This window comes from Chanodichthys erythropterus, chromosome 15 (assembly GCF_024489055.1).
Source record: "Chanodichthys erythropterus isolate Z2021 chromosome 15, ASM2448905v1, whole genome shotgun sequence".
In the NCBI taxonomy this organism is placed as follows: Eukaryota; Metazoa; Chordata; class Actinopteri; order Cypriniformes; family Xenocyprididae; genus Chanodichthys; species Chanodichthys erythropterus.
Window position 1 is genome coordinate 3,172,737 of NC_090235.1, and position 27,180 is coordinate 3,199,916.

Here is a 27,180-nt window from a genome sequence, read left to right on the forward strand (position 1 = left end):
TAAACATTGTTATCTGTTTTTGGTGTTTGTTAAGGTACACTTGAAAAGAATACATGTCTTTCTATAGCTTGTAGAATGACAGCAATGTTCATGATCACCTGACACACAAAAAAAAAAAAAAAAAAAAGGAAACGAATCTCCTCTTGACACCCTGAGGGCAGGTATAGCTATAAAAAGAGTGAGCTCTTAACAAATGAGCCACTGGTGTTTGGGTCACACAGAGTGTCTTAACAGGTATGTAAGTCTTAACTGGTCAGTGAAATTTGAAGAATTTCTATATAATTTTATAATTTAATAATCTCTGATGTTCTGTTTTTATTGATATGGCATACATAAAATACACAAAAACAAAAATTATCATTAACCTACATAAGGATTACTTTTGATTTTTTTCTGTTTTTACAAATTCTATTTGTCTATCTATCTTTAATTATCTATAGCATTTATTTATAAATTTAGGGTGTAAAATTAATGTATATTAATTTTATAGTCTATCTATATTTATTAAATGTATAGCCTGAATAGATGCTGGTCTGTTCATTATTGCAAGAGGTTTAGCGCTAGTTTTTATATTTAAATTAATTATGTTAAAATATGTTTAGGAATGGACATAACAAATTGTTTGTGTCTATTGTTTGTGCAGAACTGTACTGTAACTGTATGTTTTGAAGCGCGCGCACTGTGAGTCGGGATGAGGCACGTGCGACGGCAGCTTCACCTGCTGCTCACTGTTTGTATTTTACTGTGGAGTTCCGCAGGTACGCGCTGACTTTATCTACCACTTGTATTCTTGTATAAGCTACTTCAGTCATTCTGAACATTTTGCGTAATTTCAGATCATTGTTGTCGTCCTTAAATGCGTTACTGACATTCATACATTGAAATTAATACATTTTAGTGACTATAACCTCTGTCCTGACAGGAGCGCAGCGTGTCAACAAAGTAACCCCAAAAACTGGAAGCGTCAATGGCGGCACGAGACTGACCATTGAGGGGCAAGGTAATAAAAAAGTCATCAATGCTTTTAAATGAATCCCAACATTCTGTTTATCAAATGTTGGCTGTAGCTATACGGTTTAAAATATCTTATAGCGTTTGTTTGTTTTTTCCCCCTCAGGTTTTGCTCAAGCTAATCAGTTCAATCTCAATGCCAATGACCCAAACTTCGGCAACAGTGTGACGCTGGTGTCCCGCACCAGATCTGTTCCCTGTGATGTCGAGAAAGACTCCACTCACTCCAATCAGATCATGTGTTACACAAGGTTAGCAAAGAATCAGATTAGTCTTGATAATGTATTAAGTGCTCCTCCTAATAAGATTATTATTATTTTTTTTACATACATAAATGTGAATATTTTACAGGAAAGGGATTGGGGCTATATATGGAAGAAGGAATGTAATTTTGACTAATTTCAAAAACTGAGGAGAAGTAAATAAAATCAGTGGAAATATAATCTATATTAATAAAAAATATTGACTTTTCTTTGACTGCATAATCACCCAATTAAATCAACTTCCCCCAATAATTAAACCAACTTCCCCCAGTCAGTGTTTTCAGGAAACATTTACTTGTCCTGTAGGAGAAATTTTCTCTCTCATGTGACTTTTCTTCTGTGGAACACAAAAGCAGATTTTTTGAGGAATATCCAAATAATAAAGTGACCATAAGACCAGTCCATATGACTTGTGTGTTCTAAATTCCAAGTCTGCTAAATTAATTCAATATGAGAAACAGACCAAAATTAATATTCTTTATTCCCTGAAAATTGTCCTCGCTCCTGCAGCTCCCAAATCTTATTCATGCAATTTAAAAATGTGAATATTTTAATTTTTGCATGAATTTTCTTTTAATGTTATTCTAAGTTATTCTAATATTTTATGTATTATAAAAAAAAAAAAAAAAATTGCATTTTTAAATTCCCTTTGCATTTGATTGTATAACATGTTTACTATAGCAGACTTTAATCTCATATTTGTGTAAAGGAAAAACATATGCACATTTTAATTCTTTGAAATAGCTGTACCGCATAATGTTATGTAAAATGTTGATGGCTTATATTTTTCAAAGAAAGCTTTATATTGCATCATATTCAGAGCTCTGCCAGAAGATGACTATGAGGTGCGGGTCAGCGTGGATGGTGTGCCAATTCCTTCCAGCAACATTTGTTATGGAAGTCAGTGGAATTACTGGTGCATGTTTTATGTAAGTGAGATGGACTTCATTGTGATGCTTACTCATACATACATACTCCTATCATAACAAAATATTGCAATATATTTACAAAAACATGCTCTGCTTTCACAGAGCCGAACATACTATACACCCACCATTCAAAGTATCCGTCCACTCTCAGGTCCCCCAGGTAAGTCTTGTTAGTTTTTGTCTTTACTCTGCTGTGAGATGTATACCTTTCAAAAAAAAATTTGAAAAATTGAAAAATGAACTTTAGGGACTGTGGTGACACTGCGGGGAAGAATCTTTACTGATGTGTACGGAAGCAACACGGACAAAAGCTCCAATGGCCTGGATGTGAGATTTTTAAGGTCTGGAAATATTTAATACACAATGGTCAAAAAAATAAAAATGACTGAATCTATTCCGTCTTGACATAAGGTGTGCCTGAAACTGTTTTAATATGTTTTCTTTGAACAGAGCGTACATGGGAGGCATGCCATGTGAACTTCTAAAACCCAATTCAGATGAAAAGTAAGTATATCTCAGTTAAGTTACAAACAAATAACATTAAATGTCAATGCATTCTCCATAAATATGCATTCATTTTTTTTCAGGTATGGCCTCTTTTTGGATTCTGAGACCAGCCAATGGGGATATATGAGCTGCAAAATGACTGGAACGTATGTTGGTGAGGACACGTTATTGTTAAAATGTTCAAGAATTATTCATTAACTATAGATTTCTGTCAGAATAAATGTAATCGCCTTTGTTTTCAGGTCATCATAACCTCAGTTACATTCTCGACAGTCAATATGGGAGGTCAGACAAGTTTGATTTTACTTTTCTAACTTTACATCAAAGTCTCTGCATGTTGTTGATAGAAAAGTAGACAAAACACATATTTTCTTTTTTTCAGGAGCTTGCCAGACTTTGGGGTTTTCAGCATTTCAGCGCTGAACAGGCTTGCCATGTTCCAGACATACGCAGGTGTGGATAACATTTTGTCTTCTTAAAAAATACAAGGAATTGCCTGTACAAAATCAGAGTTTTTTTGTTTGTTTGTTTTTTTAAAATGTGGCCTGGTCTCTTTTAGAGGTGACAGGAGTTTCTCCCTCTGAGGGCAGCATATTGGGCGGCACATCACTGACCATTCAGGGACACTACTTTGATGAGACTGACCAGCCGGCCATGGTCTTAGTTGGAGGTGACCCTCTAAATAAATAAATAAATATCTGTTAGTCTGTCCGTCTATCTATTTAATCTCAGTTTGCTTTGTGATATACATTGAAAAATAATATATAACGAAATTAATCAAAATGATTATATAAATTATTAAAATTAATTTATTTTTCAAATGTATTTTTTATATATTTTTTTTTCCTTAGGTCGTGAGTGTCAGATTCAGAGCGTATCAAATGAGAGGATTGTCTGCATAACTCCTGGTTATGAAAAAAACAATATGACAGTGTTTCCTGGTGAGAATCTTATCTGAAATCAGATCTCTTATGGTGACGTAATATTTCTGTGACAGTCTTTTCCATTGTTTGCACGAATTCTGCATTCCACACGCGAGAACATCTGACTTTGTCACTGTTGAAGTCACACATTATCTCAACCAAGACCATGATTCTCTTTTATTACATAACTGTTTTCAATAGAACATTGTATATCAGAGGCCATCACATAATTGACAGCAAGGAAACTGGAATTTTATCATGCCATCTATCTATCTAATCTAAAATTATTGCTGATTTATTTTCTGAAATTGATAATGATTGACTAGGAAATTTAATTTAATCAATAATGGTGGGTATGTTTAATAGGAGTACGCGGAGGCACACAGCATGATGAGGAGTAATCGCTGGCAATCGCTTTATGTGTTTTCGCTCATCAGATAGCTATCCAATCATAAATAGACCAAAAGAGATGGCGTTTTTTCACATTCCAGATGAAACAGGACAAAATGCATCTGGTTGTTGAAGCCACATGTACATTTATATATTAAAAGTAGTGAGAATAAATGATCTTACCAATGCTGATGAATAATTAAATTAAGCTTGTTTCTTGCTTTCTTTGATGTGAACTGTGTTAAATTTGCATATAGCGCAATATTGAAGATTAGATTTTAACAAAACGGATAGCTATCTGATCAGTAAAAATGCATGAATGACCAGGTGTAAATGAGCCCATTGGAAATCTGTTCTTTAAAGTCTAATTTAAACCTGAAAACTAAAGGATTTTGATTACTAAATGTAAAACATTATGACAGTTTGCTTCAGAAATAGGCTATTGAAGGGCACAGTAATTAACTCAGAAACATAAAAATGGCACTTCATGACAAAAAAAAGTTGCCTTGATTGTATTGAATGATGGTTAAATGATCATGTTTGTAGGTGGCAGAGGCTTTAAAATGGAGATGTGGAACAACTCTTCTCCCAACCTTCTCGAGGACGTCCTGAAGTATAATTCTAGCAGGCCTGGATATTCCGTCCAGTGGGTGGATTCGCTGTCTTATTTGTGGCCCAATGAAATTGATAACTTTGTGGCACGATTGAGTGGTTTCTTTGTTCCAACGGAGACCGACAACTACTATTTCCGAATCAAAGCAGACGACCTATGTCAGCTATATTTCAGCAAGACGGGTCTTCCCCAGGATAAGGTACCTGAATGACAATACAATCATAATTTCAGTCAATGTAAGCAATTATCCTGTTAACGGTTACCACCCTTTTGGAGGTCCAAACTTAAATGATTCCAATTCATGAATGCTTTGGAATACAGATCTAAGGTGGGCCTATTTTTAAAGACACATTATTGCAGAAGTAAAAACACTATCAAAAAATGAAAGTGTAAAACAATTAAAGGTTTAATTTTACTGTAAAGCAAATGTACTGAACATTTTTTTTTTGTTCGTTTTACACAAAATAATTGACACTAAAATTGCTAGGAAAACAACAACAACAACAACAAAAAAAGCCATATGTTTAACCAAGTTGTTTTACAAATTTGAACATTTTCCATGGTAACTTTCAAAAAGGGGTTTTACAGGATTAATTATTAAAATAAATACCTCATTTTAAAAAAAGGCAATAAAAAAAAAGTTGTCAGGATTTAGGTGTGGCTGTAGACTCAGGAGATACACAAGTCTTTTAATTGGAGACTCAAACTTGGAAACACATAGGCGATAACTTAGAACAACACAAAACCACATTACCTTAAAACAACATCAGTGCACAACAAAGACTAGACAGGAACTGAGGGCTTATATACAAGGTGAACAAAGGATTAAACAAGACTAATTAACAAGACACAGCTGAACTGAGGACACTAATCAAATGAGTAACCTAGGATACAAACAAGTGGTAGGAAACAATGAACAAAGGGGAATATGTGACTAATGAAAAACAAACTCATACATGAACAGAACAGGGAAACCGATCAAAAATCAACTCAAAACAGACATAACCCTGACAAAAGTGCACAATAGCACTAATAGCTAGTAGCAGGACATTGACAGTTAAGAGGTTATGTAGAGGCTAGTAACGTACAAGCATATTTTAATTTTTAATTTAAACAATCATTTTGCTTTATTTCAGGTTAAGATTGCATCACAGCCTTACTATGCAACCAGTTTCTTCACCTATAACACTCAGAGGTCAGAGGTCATGCGCTTAGAGAAGGGAAAACCGTAAGTTTTCAAGGTTTTCAAGTAAAAAATAATATTTAAAAATTCCTAAATGTTTGCTCTCTTTTAGTCTTTGTGTCATTAATTGTTTTCTAAAATATAGTCAATGTATATGAAACATCTTTCAATGTGTTACAGGTACTACATTGAGCTTCTAGTGCAGGAGTATGGAGGAACAGCATCAGTGGATGTGGCCTTTTTCAAAGAGATCAGTCCTTTCACGGCCCAGCAGACTATAGAAGCTGTTAATGAGAGACAGCAGATTAACGCAAACTATAATATACTACCTGAAAAACAGGTAAGTCAACTCACAGGAGCACTTAAGGGTCAGTTCAAAGATTATCTAGATAAGATAGATGGAAGCATTTTTTTTTTTTTTTTTGCATTGCACCTGCAAGAAACTCAAACCCTTGGTTTCACAGACAAGCCTAGTTCCAGACTAAAATGCATGTTTTAGCTGTTTTAACTGAATGCAACTTGCAATGACATATCTTAAATTATGTGACTGCCATTGTTTTCTCTCAGGATGCACACCAGTACTGTTTTTTTTTTCTAAGGCATGTTTATATAAAAGCTACTTAAATGTCATAATTGAACTAAGACCTAATCCTGGCTTAATCCATGAAACCAGGCCAGTTAGTCTTATATATGAGCTCCTCTACCTGCTATGTGCATTGTTTTATTCTTTGTTGATTTAGGTGGTTCGTTTCGTGGGATGGACACCGATAACCCCCATCAATGAGGTGCAGACTCTGAGAATCAGCAGTGATTGTTTCTTACTGAGCAGCTGTGAAAACACATACTACTTCCTGGCGTATGGAGATCTTAAAACAGGTACATTAGTTCACACAGCACTATGAATGTGCTAAAAGATCTATTTTTCATGTGCTCCTAATTTTTGCATTCACTCTTCTGCACTGGAGACGTCTTTTGTTTTCATGTTTATAATGTTTACTGGAGTTGCTTTGCGTGTTGTAGGGCTGATCCCAGTTAGTGCATCAGCGATGGAGTTGCAGAACGCTCTGAATGATTTGTGGACAATTAAACCAGACAGTGTTACAGTCACAAAGCAAGAACTGGACAATGAGGCACTGTACAATGTGACATTCAACTCCAACAGAGGTGAACTTGAAAATGATCTGTTTAAAATCAATATTCTTTGACTGATTTCTCTGTCTACTGACTTTTGCTCACAAATAAACTTTCTTTAACAAAATCCTGACCAATTACCCATCTATACTAAATTTCAAATATAAATTGTAATCAAAAATGTGTGTAATGAAAGTAATTTAGAAATGCCACAGTTTTCTAAAAATCACAGCTAATATTCTTACAGGTTAATTGGCCAATAATGTGTCACTCTTTATTTACTAACCTACAGTATCTTGAAAAATTAGTTTTAACAGGACAAGTAATGTACATGTAAAATACTGTGATATATATATATTTTTATTGAAAGTATAAAGCACAAATTATGATATAATTTAGGATGAAATATATAGCAAGGTGAAACTATATTTTCAATGTGTACTTTTACAGTAAAATATTGTTAATATGACATGTTTGTTAGTAACTAATACAGTAAACGCTTTAAAGCCTTTATATGTAATGCATTAATTATGCCTTGTAATGCAGCTTATAATACATTGTGTGATTTAATGAATACCTGTAACGACAATACATTATAATACTTATCTATATAATTTTTACCCCTTTAGAATGTGTAATGCATTACAATACATGACAAACGATTTTGGTGACAATTATTTATGAAAATATATAAGGCATTATAACATACAAAATGAAAACCTTCATAACCATCAAACATAAAGGCTTTAAGTAAAGTGTTACCAAAAATACTAGTCACCTTACAATTCAGATTACAAAACATACAATAACAAAGATGTTCTTTAGAAGTGGTGCATTATGCAGAGACATTATATATTTTTCATATATATTTCAATTATTTTGTTGTTTCTTATTTTTATTATGAGTTATGTACAGTCAAACCAAAATTTATTCAGACAACATTGGTTATTGCAGTTTATCCACTATAGTTTAAAAAATGGTAATACAATATGACAAGATCTCAGAGTTAAACTGTGTCAGAATAAAATATTCTTTATGTCAGATAACACTTAAGCAAAACATGGTCAAAGTCAGGTCAAGGTGTCTGAATAATTTTTTTCCCCCGATTTTTATAAATTTTACTGGTAGTCCAATGCATGAAGAATTTTAGGGTGTACTATGTCACAGTTTACTTTATTTTGCTATCCTCACTTACATAAATGAACTATAGTGTCCTGCACCCACTAGTAAAAATATTAAAAATGTCTGAATTTTTGGTTTGACTGTACATTAGGTTGTTTATGTTACCTTTTATGTTGCATGTAAAGTATGCCAGGACATTTAAGAGTGATTTGCAATATGTTTTTTATCTCAGGTGACTTTGAGGATCTTGACTACTTGATCATGGGCTCAGATACAAACATCACAGTTACTGAGGACGTGAAAGGCCAGGCCAGCATGGAGACGTTCACACTGCTGTGGGGTGGAGTTCCGTCCCTCCCTCTGCCTTTCAATGCTTCTGAAACCGAGGTTTTCGTTCGTTTTAGATTTCTTAATATTTAGGAAAGAATAAAATTATAGACATTATACAAACCCGATTCCAAAAAAGTTGGGACACTGTACAAATTGTGAAACAAAAACAGAATGCAATGATGTGGAAGTTTCAAATTTCAATATTTTATTCAGAATACAACATAGATGACATATCAAATGTTTGAACTGAGAAAATGTGTAATTTTAAGGGAAAAATAAGTTGATTTTAAATTTCATGGCATCAAAAAGTTCTCAAAAGTTGGGACAAGGCCATGTTTACCACTGTGTGGCATCCACTCTTTTTTTTATAACTGTCTGCAAATGTCTGGGGACTGAGAAGACAAGTTGCTCAAGTTTAGGAATAGGAATGTTGTCCCATTCTTGTCTAATACAGGCTTCTAGTTGCTCAACTGTCTTAGGTCTTCTTTGTCGCATTTTCCTCTTTATGATGCACTAAATGTTTTCTATGGGTGAAAGATCTGGACTGCAGGCTGGCCATTTCAGTACCCGGATCCTTCTTCTATGCAGCCATGATGTTGTAATTGATGCAGTATGTGGTCTGGCATTGTCATGTTGGAAAATGCAAGGTCTTCCCTGAAAGAGATGACGTCTGGATTGGAGCATATGTTGTTCTAGAACTTGGATATACCTTTCAGCATTGATGGTGCCTTTCCAGATGTGTAAGCTGCCCATGCCACACGCACTCATGCAACCCCAAATCATCAGAGATGCAGGCTTCTGAACTGAGCGCTAATAACAACTTGGGTTGTCCTTGTCCTCTTTAGTCCGGATGACATGGTGTCCCAGTTTTCCAAAAAGAACTTCAAATTTTGATTCGTCTGACCACAGAACAGTTTTCCACTTTGCCACAGTCCATTTTAAATGAGCCTTGGCCCAGAGAAAACGCCTGCGCTTCTGGATCATGTTTAGATATGGCTTCTTTTTTGACCTATAGAGATTTGGCCGACAACGGCGAATGGCACGGTGGATTGTGTTCACCGACAATGTTTTCTGGAAGTATTCCTGAGCCAATGTTGTGATTTCCATTACAGTAGCATTCCTGTATGTGATGCAGTGCCGTCTAAGGGCCCGAAGATCAAGGGCATCCAGTATGATTTTCCGACCTTGACCCTTACGCCCAGAGATTGTTCCAGATACTCTGAATCTTTGGATGATATTATGCACTGTAGATGATGATAACTTCAAACTATTTGCAATTTTTCTCTGAGAAACTCCTTTCTAATATTGCTCCAGCATTGGGGGAATTGGTGATCCTCTGCCCATCTTGACTTCTGAGAGACACTGCCACTCTGAGAGGCTCTTTTTATACCCAATCATGTTGCCAATTGACCTAATAAGTTGTAAATTGGTCCTCCAGCTGTTCCTTATATGTACATTTAACTTTTTCCGGCCTCTTATTGCTACCTGTCCCAACTTTTTTGGAATGTGTAGCTCTCATGAAATCCAAAATGAGCCAATATTTGGCATGACATTTCAAAATGTCTCACTTTCAACATTTGATATGCTATCTATATTCTATTGTGAATAAAATATAAGTTTATGAGATTTGTAAATTATTGCATTCATTTTTTATTCACAATTTGTACAGTGTCCCAACTTTTTTGGAACCGGGTTTGTACTACTGTGTACAAACATTTTAAATGCTCTCTTGAAATATTCCTTTTCTACATGATGGGTTACACCTCTAATTTCTAATTATTTATTTTAATTAAAGGTGCGTTCAGCACTAGAAATGATGGTCACCGCTAAATGTCCAGCAGAGATTCCGACCATGGAGAACACTAATGTGAAATTTTTCAGAGATTATGAGACGCCCACCACAGGGGTAAGCAAGGCTACAAAAGCAAATGATCAAGTATGTTCTACATGCAGAGGACATGCCTACCTATTTCAAAACTAGTCAAGTTAGCCTTGCAAATCGTGTGACATTAGTTCTAGCATTATAGACGTCAGTTATTTTGTTGAAAACATCACCTTTTTGTCAAGCTAGTAGAGCTTTCTCCTTGTCAAAACAGTTTTCAGGAGATCTAAGCCGCAGAGGGGTCCGGGTCAATGATTCTGAGGCTTTCTGTGGCCGTTGCTTTCTGAAGAATCCAGAGATTCTCTTCAATGCCAATGACACTACAGCATCTGGAGCGATCTACAGCCCAATACTACTACAAACATACAACACTGTAAGATCCACTAAACACTTATGTATCTCATCCTTACTAATGGATATTTCTCAGTATGAAAATGAACTTTTCAAAGATGGAAATGTATAGTATTTATATTATTTTTGTAGCTCTGCTTGGCCTACAAAGGGCGTCTGGTGAACGAACTGGGAATATTGTTCAGTTACCTGGCTGCGAATACTTACCGAGAGGAAAACCTACGTATCTCTGTGCAATTTGACTCAACTGATGAGTAAGTTTAATCTTCTAAACATAAAATATAACCTGATGTCTTTCCTTTAGAGGATTTGTCTTTATCGCCAATGTAATAACAAAATCAGTCCAATAACAAGGAAATTTTTTTTGTAAGTATAACATTGATGTTGTCATTCTCAGGTGGAACTACAAGTGTGTGGATCTCCTGAGCTCCATACAGACAAACTATATTGGCTCCAACTACAAACTTCTTCAGTTCAGTGTGTATGGTGTGGCCGCTAACTCTTACTTCATAGACGCTGTTCACCTTGGACGTGCAACAACTGCTTTGGATTCTAATGGTAAATAGGAATAAGTTTTAAATACGTTTTACATTTTATTTTATTTTGAAATTTAAGGTTCTATTTTCTCTCTGCACATGTTCAGTTATAATCCACAGAAGAAGACCGCCTGCTCTAGCTGGTTCTGGACCTTTCTTTTCAAATATCACTGTGAGCAAAAAAGCAAATGTATCACAAGTCAGCTATGAGATCACTGCGACACCTTACAACTGTGGCTTTGGTGTCCCACTGTTTGAAATAGGCTTTCTGAAGGTAAGTTAAAGTTCAAATGGAACTCTTTCTACAATGAGTCTTGAAGTGCTGGAACTTAATAAATGTCTCTGATGTGACAGATGACAACAGAATATTTTCTTTTCTTTGACATATGAGATATTGCTATTTCTCTGAATTGTTTTCTGCAGATTGTGTGTACATAATTGCATGGTTAAAGGAGTAGTTCACCCCAAAATTTAAATTCTGTCATCAATTACTTGCTCATCTTGAGAGCACAAAAGAAGATATTGTACGAGAATTTACAGTTAAAGACCCAATGACCAAAATTTCCACACATGGACTGATAGGTATAAGCACATCTTCAAAAGATGAAAAGTAAATGCATTAACATATAATTCTATAAGTAAGTAAAATCCCCATAAGCTTGAAGAAGTCATGTAATATGTGAAAGGATAAATTATTATTGATTAACACCTTGATTACAAATGGCTCATTACAATTCACTCAAAGGATATGAATTGAAGCAGCAGTGGATTCCAGAATCTCCCCCTTCAATATTTTACTGAAATCTGAGAGATTTCTGTCCTTCCACTGAAAGTCAATTCACCCAAAATTTGAATGCTTCAGAATATTCAAAAAGAGACTGTAAAACTAATCGATATGAATCTTTTGAAGTGTTTTTGAAGAGACACAATTGCTTTATTTGATGAAAAGGTTTAATTTAGGCTTTTAGTCACAAAAATCTCTCAGATTTTATTAAAATATCTTCATTTATGTTCCGAAAATGAACACAAGTCTTATGGGGTTGGAACAACATGAGGGTGAGTAATTAATGACAGAATTTTAATTTTAGGTGAATTATCCCTTTTTAGTGATCCATGCAAGCTTTCCATATATTCTCAATCTTCAGACTTAATTTTTGTCCAACAGAAGATGCCAAACAGAACAGTTGACCTACTGATTCAAAGCCAAGGGAATGCCACTGTCACCATTATGCGTCCCCAGAAAGCCAGCCCCCCTCTTACAGGAACCTTTGTCGTCGAGTTCTTAGCCCGGCGTGTTGAAGGTAAGCATGTTGGCTGTGGGTTTATCTGTTACTTTGTTGTATAGCTGCTGGAAGTGACTGAATTATTTTGTACATGGATTTTCCTGTTGTTGCACAGCAGATCCTTGATGTCGGACACTGTTGATCATGTTTCAGTCCCAAAACTAATTTATTAGAATAGCGAAATGGACTTCTTTCTACATAAACCACAAAATTCCAAGTGGTTAGAGAGGAAAAATAATTTATGTGACAGTAATTCTGTTCTCTTCCATCAACGTGATGTGGTTAATATGTTCAACACTATAAAGCTACAAAGCCCTGGTCCTGACAATATAAGTAGTCTTGTACTTAATTTTGCGCAGAACAGCTGGGCCCTGTTTTTTTTATTATGTATATTTTTTTTATTAAAAAAAGAGCTCATCACAAAAACAGAGGATCTGCTTGACCCCTTACAGTTTGCATACAGGGCTAGATAAGGGGTAGAAGATACTGCTACTCTGCTAAACCTTGATATTGAAACATTTGCAAGGTAGTAAAACACATGCCTGAATTTTATTTGTGGATTTTTCATTTGCTTTTAAAGTGGACCTAGTATACCTAGTATATAGATGTAATATAAGTCTCTGGTGTCCCCCAGAATGTGTCAGTTTCTGCTCAAAATACCAAACAGGTCACTTATTATAGCTTGTAATATTTGCCCCTATTTGGGTGTGAGAAAAAACAGTTTTGTTTGTGTCCCTTTAAATGCAAATGAGCTGCTGCTCTCTGCCCCCTTTCCAGAAGTGAGCCTTAACAGCTCGTGCTTTGGATACTCAACAACAAAAAAACTGGAGAATCTCACGCAGCCAAAATGTCAATTGTCAGTAACGGTGTTCAGCCTTAGATTGTTCTAACCAGAGTTGGACACTGATTATAATGGATAAATTGTCAATTGTCCACTTTGGTGGCTGAACAGAAAAAAGGCTTGACACTCACTGTCCAAAAGATTCCATTGTCCACAGCATAATTTTCCGAAACTGAAGTATTATTTATTACAAAAAAGCAACTGTATGCAAAATCAAAAAAATCAAAATTTCAAATAACTAAAGGATTGAAGAGATAACAGGTAGATTGAATCAGTCTATTTCGCATGGTGTCAGGCCGTGAGGTCAAAGACTGTCATTTCCGGTTCAGGCCACGCCCTCAGGTGAAGTCACAGGTCCTTTATTTCCAGAGGCCTTACATCTCCAACTTCAACCCCTAGATGGTGTCAACTCAAATAACAGCTCACATAAGATATTTAATAAACATAATACTTAAATTAATCCTATTTTAGCTCCTACACTGATGAAAAGACTCTGATTTCTTAACACAGAACACAGAGAGTAAGAGTGAATGGGTATTTGTCTGAGATGTCATTGTCCATTGGGTCTCCTCAGGGGTGTGTTCTCTTACCACTTCTTTACATTCTTTATATTGACAATTACCTTAGTCAGCACGCTAACAGGTATATTTTAAAACATGCTGATGATTCTATTAAAGTCAGGTTGTAATTTATATTGTTTGGTATTTTTTTGTTTTGTTTTCTATTTTTATGGTTGTCTGTGTGTGTTGCCGTAAAACTATTTGACCCCTGGAGGACATAAATAAAGTTGAAGTTATCAGGTTTTTCATGTGGTATGTGCGTTGTGTGTTCCCAGGGCTGGCGGTAGACATCAGCGCTGCGGACCTGCAATACGCCCTGCAGGGGATCCCAGAGATCGGCCAGCTGCAGGTGCAGAGATATGGAGACTGTAGAGGCTACAGCTGGAACATACAGTGGCTCACCATCCCTGGAAATCAGCCTCTTTTAAAGGTAATAAAGAGTTCAATTACAAAAAAAATATGGCAGGGGAACCGCTCATGAGCAATGCTAATGGGAATTTAATTAAAAATGTTAGTAAAAAAAATTCAAGTAACTTTTATTTATATTGTGCTTCATGCAATACAGCAGTTTTACAGTAATAAACAGATAAATAATGATCAATGGTGTAAACAGAATAAAAAAAGACAATAGTGTCATTATTCAGCTGAAGTCAGTTCAGTGTTGATTCAATTCAGTTCAATAATGTCAATGTTGTAAAATTCTTTTCCATCACATTTTTTTTAATGTATTGAATTAAAAAACGTATTTAAAATTGTAATAATATTTAACAATATTACTGATTTTACTGTATTTTTGGTCAAATACTGCAGTCTTGGTGAGCATAAGAGGCTTTTTTTAAAAACATCAAAAATCTTACAGACCCCAAATTTTAAATGCGGTAATTCATTTCTTCATTGACTCAAACTTTTCCTTCCTAACCTGGCTGAATTAACATTTTTTTGATAATGTTAACCAGATCAATGCTTCCAATGTGGTCGGCGTGAACCCTTCATTGACATCACGCAAGATCGAGCAAGGAGGCCTCTTCAAACAGAGAATTATGGGAGACTTTCTGCGTGTGCCTACAAATAAACCACAGGTGCATTTCTTACTTGCTGCTTTTACTGCAGTAATTATGTTTGTCCAACATACATCGGTCATATAAATGCAGCTTGTTTTCAAAGGCTCTTCCTCATGTTACCTGATGCCATGTAGCGTGCAGATTTCAATAGTGCTACATAGTGGGTCCGTTGAAGGGCCTTGTCCGGTTATGTTACTCTGTTTGAATATCCTCTTTTCTAGTGATTTTGTATGTTGAGAGGATTATGGCTGAACTAAAGACAGACAGGTTTATTTGTATTATTACAAAAGGACAGATGTGCATTCCGTAGTTTGAATGTGCATCATCCTATTAACATTTTATTCTAGAAGTTCTCAAGAATCCATAAAATACAAGTTCACTGGTTAAAAAGTGTAAAGATTAAGAGTGATTCATATTATATTAATTTAAATGTATTGTATAATGTATTATGTAAATGTAATGTATTATATTTATTATTTTATTTTCTATTTTAGTACTGTGTTGGGTCTCCTCTGAATGTCAATGTAAACTTTAAGTCCAATGTGATATCTGGGTCCTGAAGCAAAACCAGTTGAGAAACATTGGTTTAGGATGTCTAATGACATCTTATCTTTAAGGTGCAAGTTTTCATCAATGGTATCCCATCATGGTGCTCAGGGGACTGTGGTTTCACCTGGAGTGAATCAAAGACCCCATCAGTGACCGGGATCTCGCCTACAGAAGGTAGGGTAAATGATCAAGTCTCACATTAAAGCTGTCATCTCCATTCATAGTGGTTTTATTACTGATATAACTTGTCATTCAGGATCCAGTGGTCTGGGAACAGTTCTTACCATAACTGGATCTGGTTTTGATGATGGAAACATCACTGTAAAGACTGGAGATGTGGAATGCTCTGTTCTACAGGTTACCAGTAAGTCAAAACCTAGAAAAACCTGTCTTTGCGTGCAGAAACCCAAAGCGTGCACACAGAGAGTCGCATTTCAGACAGCATGTGAACACAGGATTAAGGTCTCTTTCGCATCTCCTTGCACTTGAATCATGGATACATACACAAAAAATTATGTCAAAATACTCGTCTCGGCAAGTGTAAGCACAGTCGGTTATGCCAGTGTTGGTGGTATCGCATTACTAGCAACGTAATCAGACTTTTTTTAAGTAACATTACTTTTAAATTTGCAACAAAATATGAGTTACTTTTTCAAATATATAATGCAAGTTACTTTGTTTTCCAATTTATTGACTGACACCTCTTCTGTTTCCATGTTGAGAGAAATCGAGAGTAAGAGCAGAAGCATTGTGTGCACTGTGTAAACATGATGCTTATTGTAGTTCTAGACTAAATGTGAGCATGCATTTACTCATCTCACTTGCACAAAAACTGATTCAGTATTCCTCAAAATGAATTAAAACAGTGAAATGCAAACTTATTAAATATGTTTTTAATATATGCATTATTTAAATGTTAAATAACACAAATATAGGCTACTTTATCTATTTAATCTGACTTTATTAACTAATGTCTTTGTTACTGACCTTCAATGATTCAGTGCAATAAGAAAAAATTACTTGGATAAACATCACATTTGTGTGTCACTTTTTTACTGCTGAAGTAAGGGTGTTTAACTCTCTTCTCCTGTGTCCTATTCTTCTGTAATCCAGAAGCAGCTGAAAGCTTGAACTGCACCTTCTACTGTACAGGCGTTAATGTGTATTTCCTTCAGTCGGTGGCTTATTTAATTCACTTTTGCTGTGAAAGGGGCTTTACATTTGCCAAAAATATAACTTTTATATAACTTTTTTTTTTATTATTTAATTAAAAAACAAGCAAGAAATCCCAGGAAGGAACGTAGCACAATTAGTTCTTTTTTTAGGGAGTAACACATTATTGTAAGACAGTACTTTTAAAAGTATCTTTCCCCAACACTGGTCTAAAGTGAGTGTAAACAGTTAAGAAAGAAAACGGATGTATATCATTATATTGTATCCGTGAAGGTCTTAAAGGGATAGTTCACCCAGAAATGAAAATTTCATGTTACCTTACTAACGAGTGCTGAACGCAGTTGGACATAGTGGTGTTTTAGAGGTAAAAAATGATATAAATACTGTTTGGTTTTTCACACAAACCGATCGTTTCATGTCTTAGGACATCAATGTGTCGTCACGAGCCGCAGGGTTTAATTTGGACTTGTCTGTGCAAGTTTTATTTACTCTTATAGTAGAAGTTCCCATCCACTCGCATTATTTGACTGACAGACGGCAACGGTTGGAGTTAAAAATCATAATTTGTGTTCTACTGAAGAAACAAAGTCACCTACACCTTGGATGCGCTGGGGGTAAGCAGATAAACATCAAATTTTCATTTTTGGGTGAACTATCCCTTTAAGAAGGTTTTACACGCTTCCAAGCTTTAAAAAGAATGACACCATAAAAGTGGTTCACACGACTTGTGCACTATATTCCAAGTCTTCAGAAGTCATACTATAGCTTTGCATGAGAAAAAGAAAAAATATTATTTACTTTTGTTTATTTAAAAAAGTTGAGGTGAGTAAATTATGACAGAATTTTAATTTTTAGTGAACTTCATTATACACTATTAAAGCAATCTGATCAAATTATTTATTTGTGTTTTAGATACCTCTATAACCTGCCAGGTCGGTCCTGCAAGTGCAGGTGTATATCCAGTCTCTCTGAGTTTCTCTGTACTGGGAAATGCCCAATACCAAAATAACAACAGCTTTAACTTCACACACCTGTTAGGAGTGACCTCCATAAACCCCACAACAGGAAGTGTGGCAGGTACATGTAGCATTACACTTCTCTACAAACAGTAGATTGTAATGCACACACCCACACACACATGCACACACACACTTGTATATGTGGTTTATGGGGACTCTCCATAGACGTAATGGTTTTTATACTGTACAAACTGTATATTCTATCCCCCTAAACTACCCCTGCCCCTTTTTAATTAAAAAAAAAAAAAAAACACAGTTTAGTATGTTTTTTTAAGCCACAGGAAGTGTCCTTATAAATCATGTTTACAATGTAATGCCCATGTCATTATACACATTTGTGTCCTCATAAACCATGTATACAAGAAACACACACATTATGTTATCCCAACATATCTTACGACTGTTATTTACAATTAGCTATAAGCATGATCTTCCTTTGTATGGCTTCACAGGAGGGACGATTCTGACAGTGTCAGGCTATGGATTCAGTAATGATACTGCAGTCACCATTGGCACTCAGCCATGTAACATTATAGAAGTGGAACTTTTCCAGCTGAGATGCATAGTTCCAGCTGTAAGTAAAGAGCTTGATTTTCATGAAGAAAAAAAAAAGGTCTTTTAAGTTTTAAATCCTAAATGGGTTATAAAACTTAATAAAATCAATAATTTGAATAGAATATAAAAATCTTATTATTAATTTTGTTTATATTAGTATTATTAACAGAACTCCTAAGGGCAAATTCACTAAACTGTTGCACCACTTTAAATTTGCATCCACATGGTCCACAACTTGTCACTCAGAACTGACTTGAAAGATGGGGAATTGTCCAAACTATATTGAGTACATGTAATTTGCATCTTTCTTTTGGTGATTCTGGTAGTGAGACAACAGAGACAGTAATCCTAGGGATTTTCCCCCCTTAGTGAATTTATGTGGGAAAAAAAACGTTATGCTGTTCAATATTGAATCAATTAAACTTTTATACATGAATCTTGTGTATGACATCAATCAGGGGTCAGAAGGTGAACAGACAGTAACAGTGACCACGGGAGAGATGACAGCAGTATCAAATGGCTCTTTCACATACAGCAACACTCTGACAGCTTTGATCACATCCGTGAGCCCACAAACTACAACAGTATTTGGTAAGATATTAATATTTATAAATTTGATAGACACTTTTACCCAATTCAGGGCAGATATGTTTAACAGTCCATGTATTCCCTGGGAATGACCATAAAAACATTAAAGAAGCTGGGCCCTTTTCATTAAACATTACATTAGACCCAGACCGTGACATTGACAAGTACCCTGAATTGCTTTAGATGTTCAAACATGTTTTTCAATGCCTATTCATCTTGTCAAAATTGGTGCACTATAGTCTCATTCTATGTTTGCAAACAGTCTACAACTGTTGTATTCAAATCTGAGATTTAGAGCTGTAATCCGATACTCTGCCTGTTGAATATATTCTATTCTTAGAGTTCACTTGCCTTTATTCGGAAGAATGCAGAGTACTAAATAAGGAAGGCCAGCTTTCAGTTCATTTCATACAAAGATTTAATCCCTTCAACATACAAGTCAAATCCAGTCTGATTAGGCATTGCCATTATGCCATAATGATGTGTACGTGCTAGTCTAAAATTAACTTTTGCCACACCTACCAATACAAGTTTACTGGCCATAAAGCTGTTATGAAAGTGTATAATATAATATAATATGAAAATTATTTATTTATTCTAATAGTTTCATGAATGCTTTAGGCCATGTACATTTTGAGCATATGGGTTCATATATATATGCTTCTCCTGATGGTAAATTTCCCAGTGAGGATGAAGTTGAAAGAAGACACGTCACATGTTTTGTTTAGCAACCATTTACATATATTTGATTTGAGTAGGCACATCTCTTAGATCAGCGAGGACCAAGCTGTTAGTTTTACAATGCAATGTATAACTTGTCTTATGTTCCTTTTTTTTTTTTTTATTTTACCACCAAAACCAATTTTTACTCACATTTGACACTTTGCAAGTGGTCATTTCAGACCATTTCTGTAAGAAGAAACGTGTTGTGATTTTTATCTTTATTCCAAATATCCTGTAGTCACGGCTACCCTATGAACTGCTAATAGCATTAGTAAGGTACAATTTCGAGATGTACGTGACAGAAACTGTCAACAAAATTAACCTTTAAAAGAGTCCAACCTACAATTACTGAATTCCACTGCTTCTGTATTCATATAATTCTTCTAGTTAGCTTTTATTCTTAGAGAGACATAATGCAGATGAAAGTCACGGAATACAAACCAACAGGTAGAATCACATTCAAGTGTCAAGTGTCTCTTTCCATCCCATTGTTCTGATCTGCATTTTCACCTTGGTTTCAGTTGTAAACCCCCATATGGCCTCCAGACAAACTTCAACTAAAAGTTTTGTTCAGCTCTTTTGTGCATGCTAGATAATTCCACTAGCTTTATCTGATGTAACATGATCAGAAAAGCCAGTTATTGCAGTGGTGAAGGACATTCAACACTGTGACGTTTCTTAGAATGAAAAAAAAACAAAACAAAAAAAACCCACTGAAATCACACTCACAGCAATTTTGTAACTTCCTCATTGTCCTCACCCTTTGCAATCTTACAAGAACAGCCAATAATTTTACACTGTTTTCACTTATCTTTTTTGATAAAGGTCACAGGATTCTCACCATCTTGGGCACAAATTTTGAGGCGCAGACTAATGGCAGCTCTGTTTTGATTGGTGAATCTGAGTGTGAATTGCTGCAGTGGACCGATGAAAACATCACCTGCCTGATACCCACTCTTCCCCCAGCTATGTACAATGTCCGTGTGAGAGTCGGAAACCAGGGTTACCCCTTGACCAGGTCTTATATCACTTACTACATGTACTCAGTAAATATCATGCTACAACAGTAGAATGGAATATCAACAGGAATTATGCATTTACAATGACATTTAGTCAAAAATGAAGCTTTTTAGAGTGATTAAATATTTGTTTTCTTTGTGTGCAGTGCTGGCGTTAATACCACCATAGAGTATGTTCTAGAGGTCACAAGTTTTTCTCCATCTCTGGGGTCCTTGTATGGTGGAACCACCATCACTATCACCGGCTCCGGGTTCAGCCCTGTCGCAGCAGACAATAATGTCACTCTAGGTAAGATAAGACTACAACAGAAAAAAATACATATCAATATTCTTAAAAATATCCCACATGCTTAAAACAACAGTGAAATACTTTGATTTACTTTGATTTTTTGATCTTTAACAGTGTATTACTGAAATAGTTTCCAGATCATTTAGTACTAGTTGTGCGTTTCATACAGGGGACACACAATGCCGAGTGACAGCCGCTTCAGATCATCAACTTGAGTGTGTGACCCAGTCTAGAGATAAAACACATACCGTGACAAACCAAGGTTTCCACCCCGGTAATATCTCTTTACTTTTATCTCTTTTTCTGTCACGCACACAAAACCTGAATACATCAGAGACAGTGAAACAATGGCTGTCAGCACATTGACACCGACTTATCAAATACACTTGAGCTGCCAGCAAAAAAAAACAAACAAAACAAGATATTCCATAGCACTGTCTAAGCGGGATAATTATTATTTTAATTATTATTATTATTTGCTCGTTAAGCTGTATATAGTCCCACACAGTATCTGCGCTGGCAGAATTCAGTGAAATCCTTTGTGTTTGTGTTTGTTTGTCTACTTGCATACAGTTAATTACATCATATGTGTTCAGTGTACGGTCAGGGTTACGCCTGGAGTCCCTCTGCCATAATAGCCTCAGTGGGGGATACAGTGGTTTGGCGCTGGGACGCACCAGCTTTTGTGCCTGGTCTGGGCTACAGGGTCTTCAGTGTGTCCAGTCCCAGCAGCACAGACTATGATGGCATTGCTTTCAGCAGTGGAGACACCCGAGCTGCCAAAGGTACAAATGTTACAACAACAAATATCTGATAACCTATTAACACTGCTCATTCTAATTCACATTAAGCAGACAAACAATACTACGCACACTATTTGCGAGAACAACATTTGCGTGAAAACCATTTTGAAACCCAGTCCTTGCTTAAAATGGTACAATTTCTAGTCTTATTTTTATAAAGAGACCCTGTGTAACTAGAGGAGTCAAAAACCACAAATCATGAATATTAATATGTAAATAATTAGATGGTTTTCATAAATATAAATATCTATACTTTTGAAAAATACATTATTCTACAAGTAACAGACAAGTAAATCTTTATTATTATTATTATTATTATTATTCATTTAAGTTTTATGTTTATTTATTTTTCAGTGAAAGGTAGTTTTCCTGGACACAAATTAGTTGCTCAAAGGCACTGTATATTTACTCTGTACAAATAAATTTGAATGGTATTTAATTAATAATTTACAATTCTACCTTGGAAGCATCAGCAGTCTGGGAGATACTATTTTTAATACAAAATTTCTTTTTAAGGTGTTTCTTACTTTTACTTTTTAATGGCTGCCAGCTTGAAAGTTGACATTTTTGCAAAATGTACATTATTTCATTTAGTCACATACAGTACACTATATTGACTCAGAAACAGTTAAGTGGCTTTTGATTGTCATGACCATTGTGACATTACAGACTGGTCCTCAAGGAAATATAATTAAATATTTATATAATTAAATATTTATAATTATAAAAATAAGTTGGTCTAAGGTGTCTGCTTTTTAATTAGCTAATGTCCAACATAATTACACACTAGTCACTGTAAAAAAAAAAAAAAAAAAAAGTAAAGTCAGAAAAGTAAAAGTAAACCATGTACTGTACTGTTTTGTTAGACAATGTGTTGAATGCTTTTTACTGTAGATGTCAAAGTTTGTATTCTGTAAATGAACTCTAGAGGGCAATAAGAGCTAGTGGTGTGACACTAGTTTGATTGAGGAACAAAATCTGATTTTACTGTTTGTGTCTGTTTTATTATCAGGGTTTTTTGCTTATCGTTTCACATCTCCTGGAGTTTACTACTACAGCAGCGGTTACATTGACTCTGGCAACCAGAAGATGCTGCAGGGTGTGGTGACCGTTATGCCTCTGAAAGAGAGCACTGTTGGGCTTCAGGTGTTTGTGACAGGAATACAGGCCTCTATGAATATAGGTACAATGGCAACATATATTCAAAAGTAATTTTAGCATAAACTATAGTTTTTGGATAAGGAACAACAGCAACAACATTTATTTAAAGCACATTTAAACACAATATAGATTGATCCAAACAGCTGTACAAAGTACAAAGCAGATCTACACAAAAATGATTACAGGTTTCCAAACGCTAATGAACAAAAATATGATTTAAGAGTAAATTTAAAAATGTCCGATGAAGGAGCAGACCTTACATGATAGGGGAGACCATTCCAGCCACAGAAAAGGCCTGATCACCCTTTGATTTATAGTGACGCCGAGGCACAGTTAAGAGAAAGTGAGTAGAAGATCTAAGTGTCCTAGCAGGACAGTGCACAAGATCACTTATATACCTTGGTGCATGGCCAGACAACGCCTTATATACAAACATAAGGATTTTAAAGTCAACTGTAAATTTAATGGGAAGCCAGTGAAAGGATGATCAAATAGGGGAGATGTGGTCCCCCTTTTTAAACCCAGTAAGAAATCTTGTGGCCGCATTTTGAACAACTTGCAATCGTGATAATGAAGACTGAGCGAGACCAAAATAAAGAGAGTTGCAAGAGGAATTTGTAAGTAAAATCATCCTAATTGTCATTTGTGTCCACTCATTTTCAGGAAAAACGAACTCATCTGACTCTGAGTGTGCGGCCATTTCAGACTGTTTTCAAGATCAGCTGAAATTTAATGACACCTCTGATGGTCACTACTTCAGTTTTACTTCCTGCGCCAGCCCCACTGTTTACAACATTACACCTGACCATGGCACCACACATGACTTCATCACCATCAGTGGATCTGGCTTTAGCAACATTAACTGTGCAAACGAGGTGAGCTTCAGTGGTCAGCTACAACATTAATGGTGTTTTAGGGAATTTTTTGGAATGTCCCAAACACCCGACAGATGTCAATGAAATACAATGCAAAAAAAACCAACAAAAACAATCATTGTCTTTTTCTATTTAGAAACCTATATCATTTAAAATTAGATATCACAATACATAGAAAACAACAAAAAACAAGTACACACATATACATTCATATAACGTCTCAGTTACATAGGTAACCCTTGTTCCCTGAAGGAGGGAATGGAGACGTCTCATCGGACCAATGAATTGGAACCTCGCTAGAGAGCCCAAACTAAAATGAGCCAACCAGCATGCAATAATTGCATCAGCTGCACTGTACCACAGAGTGGGTATAAATGAGCAGCAGATGCAAGCGCACATCAGGTTTTCGCTGAGGAGCCGAGCCGAAGTTGGCGACCTGGCATCCCAGCAGCGGTACTGCAGCTGTGGGTACAGCAGGGAGGGTTAGGAGGGTTAACGAGGGTCACATACGTAACTGAGATGTTCCCTTTCGGTTGGTCACTCTCGTCAGACCGACGAATTGGGATGCATACCAAAGCGCCACAGGTGCTGCCACCTTCCAGTGCCCTGCGTTGACAGGTAGAGTGAGCTAGCAGCCTGAGCGGGCAGGGCACGCCAAGGCGATGGCATACACTTTCCAGTGGGCCATCCTCTGCTTGGAGACAGCCTTTCCCTTCTGCTCGCCTCCATAACAGACTAAGAGCTAGTCTGAGGTTCTAAAGGTTTGCATCCGGTCCACATATATTCGTAATGCATGGATGGGATGGAGCAAAGCTAGGGCTGGGTCTGCCTCCTTCGGGGGCAGTACTTGCAGGTTCATTACATGGTATTTAAAAGGAATGGTAGGAACCTTGGGCACATAGCCAGGCCGGTGTCTCAGTACCACATGGGAGTCGCCCGGCCCAAACTCTAGGCACGATTCGTAAACCGAAAATGCCTGCAGGTCCCCTACCCTTTTGATAGAGGCCAATGGAACCAGAAGCAAAGTCTTCATGGTTAGAATCTTTAGATCAAATGATTACAAAGGCACAAATGGGACAATCTGAAGCACTCTGAAGCATGAGAGTAAGGTCCCAAGAGGGGTATGGAGGGAGGTTGAGGAGAATTTAACCGTCTCACCCCCTTAAGGAACCTGTTGACCAGGTTGTGCTTTCCAACTGACTTGCATCTAATGGGATCGTGATTAGCAGAAATTGCAGCAGCATAAACTTTGAGGGTGTAGGGAGACAGCCTTCACTCCAACCCATGCTACAGGAAGGAAAGCACAACCCTTATCGATCACTTTTGGGGGTCTTATAGATTGGTCTCTAGCGAGATCAAAATTCATAGTTCAGGACAAGACGACAAGAGTGACCGACTGATGGGGAACTTCAGATTTCAGAGTAAAGGGACATCAATTACTTGGGCCTAGAAATTAAAATGTATACAATTAATCTATTTATAACAGTAAGGGAAAAAACTAAGCAAAATTTACTCAATCCTTAGCAAAAAAAAAAAAAACAAAACAAAAAAAACCTTTACCCACTTTTTCAAAAAATATTTATTCTCCACCTAATCCAAATCCTAACGTCCCCCTGTGGTGAAAATCAAGTTTTAAATGTTGTTCATATATCTATCTGGTGTTTTTAAAATGCTTTAAGACAAACCATGTGCAAATTCATAAGTCAGCACCATTACTGAGTATTTTCTCTTTAAAACTTTGAGTAAAGACCTTGCTGGTGTTTCTGACATCACAAACTACCTTTACCTTTAATTAACGTTATGTGTCCAATGTTGTAAAAAGAGATATCATTGTGCAGTGTTTACCTCAGTAAGTTGAGGGGATCTTCTCTGAGCTTGTGCGAGTGAGTGGAGGTGGGGCTTATTATCATATTCATAGATCCTTGTATATTAAATGAGTAAAGTTCCATTCAAGCTATTTTAAGGCATTAAGAATTTTTTTCCACAGGAACAAACATTTAAGTATGTAATTTTGGTGATCAAAGATGAGTTTTAAGGGATCAAATTATTGACTGTGGGCTTCAACATTTTTTTCTAACAAATAATATTTATTCAGATATGCTTTAAACTAAAATATTAAAATTATATTGTATATCTTTTGATATACAGTACAGTCCAAAAGTTTGGAACCACCAAGATTTTTAATGTTTTTAAAAGAAGTTTCGTCTGCTCACCAAGGCTACATTTATTTAATTAAAAATACAGTAAAAAAAACAGTAATATTGTGAAATATTATTACAATTTAAAATAACTGTGTACTATTTAAATATATTTGACAAAGTAATTTATTCCTGCGATGACAAAGCTGAATTTTCAGCATCGTTACTCCAGTCTTCAGTGTCACATGATCCTTCAGAAATCATTCTAATATGCTGATCTGCTGCTCAAGAAACATTTAATGTGTACAATATTTTTTTTTTTCAGGATTATTTGATGAATGGAAAGTTCAAAAGAACAGTGTTTATCTGAAATCTAATATTTTGTAACATGTCTTTACTGCCACTTTTGAACTCTCTATTAATCAAGGAATCCTGAAAAAAAAAAAAAAAAAAAAAAAAATCCTGAAACTGTTTTCAACATTGAAAAAAATCATAAATGTTTATTGAGCAGCAAATCAGCATCTTAGAATGATTTCTAAAGGATCATGTGACACTGAAGACTGGAGTAACGATGCTGAAAATTCAGCTTTGCATCACAGGAATAAATTACTTTGTCAAATTTATTTAAATAGTACACAGTTATTTTAAATTGTAATAATATTTCACAATATTACTGTTTTTTACTGTATTTTTAATTAAATAAATGTAGCCTTGGTGAGCAGACGAAACTTCTTTTAAAAACATTAAAAATCTTAGTGGTTCCAAACTTTTGGACTGTACTGTATACTGTATAATAAATTAATATTTTAATTTTAGTTTTACTTTAATAAAGTTTTTGAGTGTGATCACCCCATATTATCACATATGAATTCAATGGTTATTTAAATAGGCTTGTTTTCAGAGAATGTATCTTTAATAAGACATCACATCTCTCTCTCTCTCTTTTTTTTCCCTCTTTTTTTAATACTTATTTTTAGTTAAAACAAGTGGAAAAATCTGCTAGACAAAATACTTATATCAAATACAATATTTGAAAACAAGTCTTAATATTATGTAGTATTTATTCTCAACCCCTTGAAAATTAAGGTTAGGTTAACCCCAAGGTTAATTCATTTTGTTTTTAGGATGTTTAGATATTCTTTCTGGAAAAACAAGCGAAAAAATACTATTTAAAAACAAAAGAAGAACTTAGAAATATGCCTGAAATAACTTAAAGAAGGCAAATTTCTCATCTTGAGTGACCCAATGACCTGTTCTGTTTGCCAAAAATATAAAAGAGTTCATACAGTTTATCATTGTATTAAATATTTATGGACAATTTACTGTAAATTCAGTCACTTTTGAGCAGTGTGAAAATAAAGTCTTATGTTTT

The 27,180-nt window shown here is 35.5% G+C and overlaps 1 protein-coding gene across 1 annotated transcript in view; it reads left to right on the forward strand.

Annotated features, from left to right (window-relative positions):
• Positions 1-691: 691 nt before the first annotated feature.
• pkhd1l1.1 (PKHD1 like 1, tandem duplicate 1) overlaps positions 692-27,180 on the forward strand; it is a 65,551-nt gene continuing 39,062 nt past the window's right edge. Inside the window, exons 1-37 of the mRNA XM_067411072.1 lie at positions 692-758; positions 923-1,000; positions 1,118-1,262; positions 2,095-2,203; positions 2,306-2,363; positions 2,451-2,544; positions 2,654-2,707; positions 2,791-2,864; positions 2,953-2,995; positions 3,093-3,163; positions 3,270-3,380; positions 3,562-3,651; positions 4,570-4,835; positions 5,773-5,864; positions 6,000-6,159; positions 6,560-6,695; positions 6,840-6,983; positions 8,305-8,459; positions 10,198-10,308; positions 10,499-10,657; positions 10,768-10,889; positions 11,033-11,193; positions 11,279-11,445; positions 12,337-12,472; positions 14,131-14,285; positions 14,812-14,934; positions 15,534-15,639; positions 15,722-15,829; positions 17,551-17,715; positions 18,110-18,231; positions 18,671-18,803; positions 20,349-20,541; positions 20,689-20,831; positions 21,001-21,105; positions 21,428-21,616; positions 22,647-22,817; positions 23,459-23,670. Of these exons, the coding sequence (XP_067267173.1) occupies positions 692-758; positions 923-1,000; positions 1,118-1,262; positions 2,095-2,203; positions 2,306-2,363; positions 2,451-2,544; positions 2,654-2,707; positions 2,791-2,864; positions 2,953-2,995; positions 3,093-3,163; positions 3,270-3,380; positions 3,562-3,651; positions 4,570-4,835; positions 5,773-5,864; positions 6,000-6,159; positions 6,560-6,695; positions 6,840-6,983; positions 8,305-8,459; positions 10,198-10,308; positions 10,499-10,657; positions 10,768-10,889; positions 11,033-11,193; positions 11,279-11,445; positions 12,337-12,472; positions 14,131-14,285; positions 14,812-14,934; positions 15,534-15,639; positions 15,722-15,829; positions 17,551-17,715; positions 18,110-18,231; positions 18,671-18,803; positions 20,349-20,541; positions 20,689-20,831; positions 21,001-21,105; positions 21,428-21,616; positions 22,647-22,817; positions 23,459-23,670 (4,728 nt within the window). The remainder of the gene's footprint in view (positions 759-922; positions 1,001-1,117; positions 1,263-2,094; positions 2,204-2,305; positions 2,364-2,450; positions 2,545-2,653; positions 2,708-2,790; positions 2,865-2,952; positions 2,996-3,092; positions 3,164-3,269; positions 3,381-3,561; positions 3,652-4,569; positions 4,836-5,772; positions 5,865-5,999; positions 6,160-6,559; positions 6,696-6,839; positions 6,984-8,304; positions 8,460-10,197; positions 10,309-10,498; positions 10,658-10,767; positions 10,890-11,032; positions 11,194-11,278; positions 11,446-12,336; positions 12,473-14,130; positions 14,286-14,811; positions 14,935-15,533; positions 15,640-15,721; positions 15,830-17,550; positions 17,716-18,109; positions 18,232-18,670; positions 18,804-20,348; positions 20,542-20,688; positions 20,832-21,000; positions 21,106-21,427; positions 21,617-22,646; positions 22,818-23,458; positions 23,671-27,180) is intronic.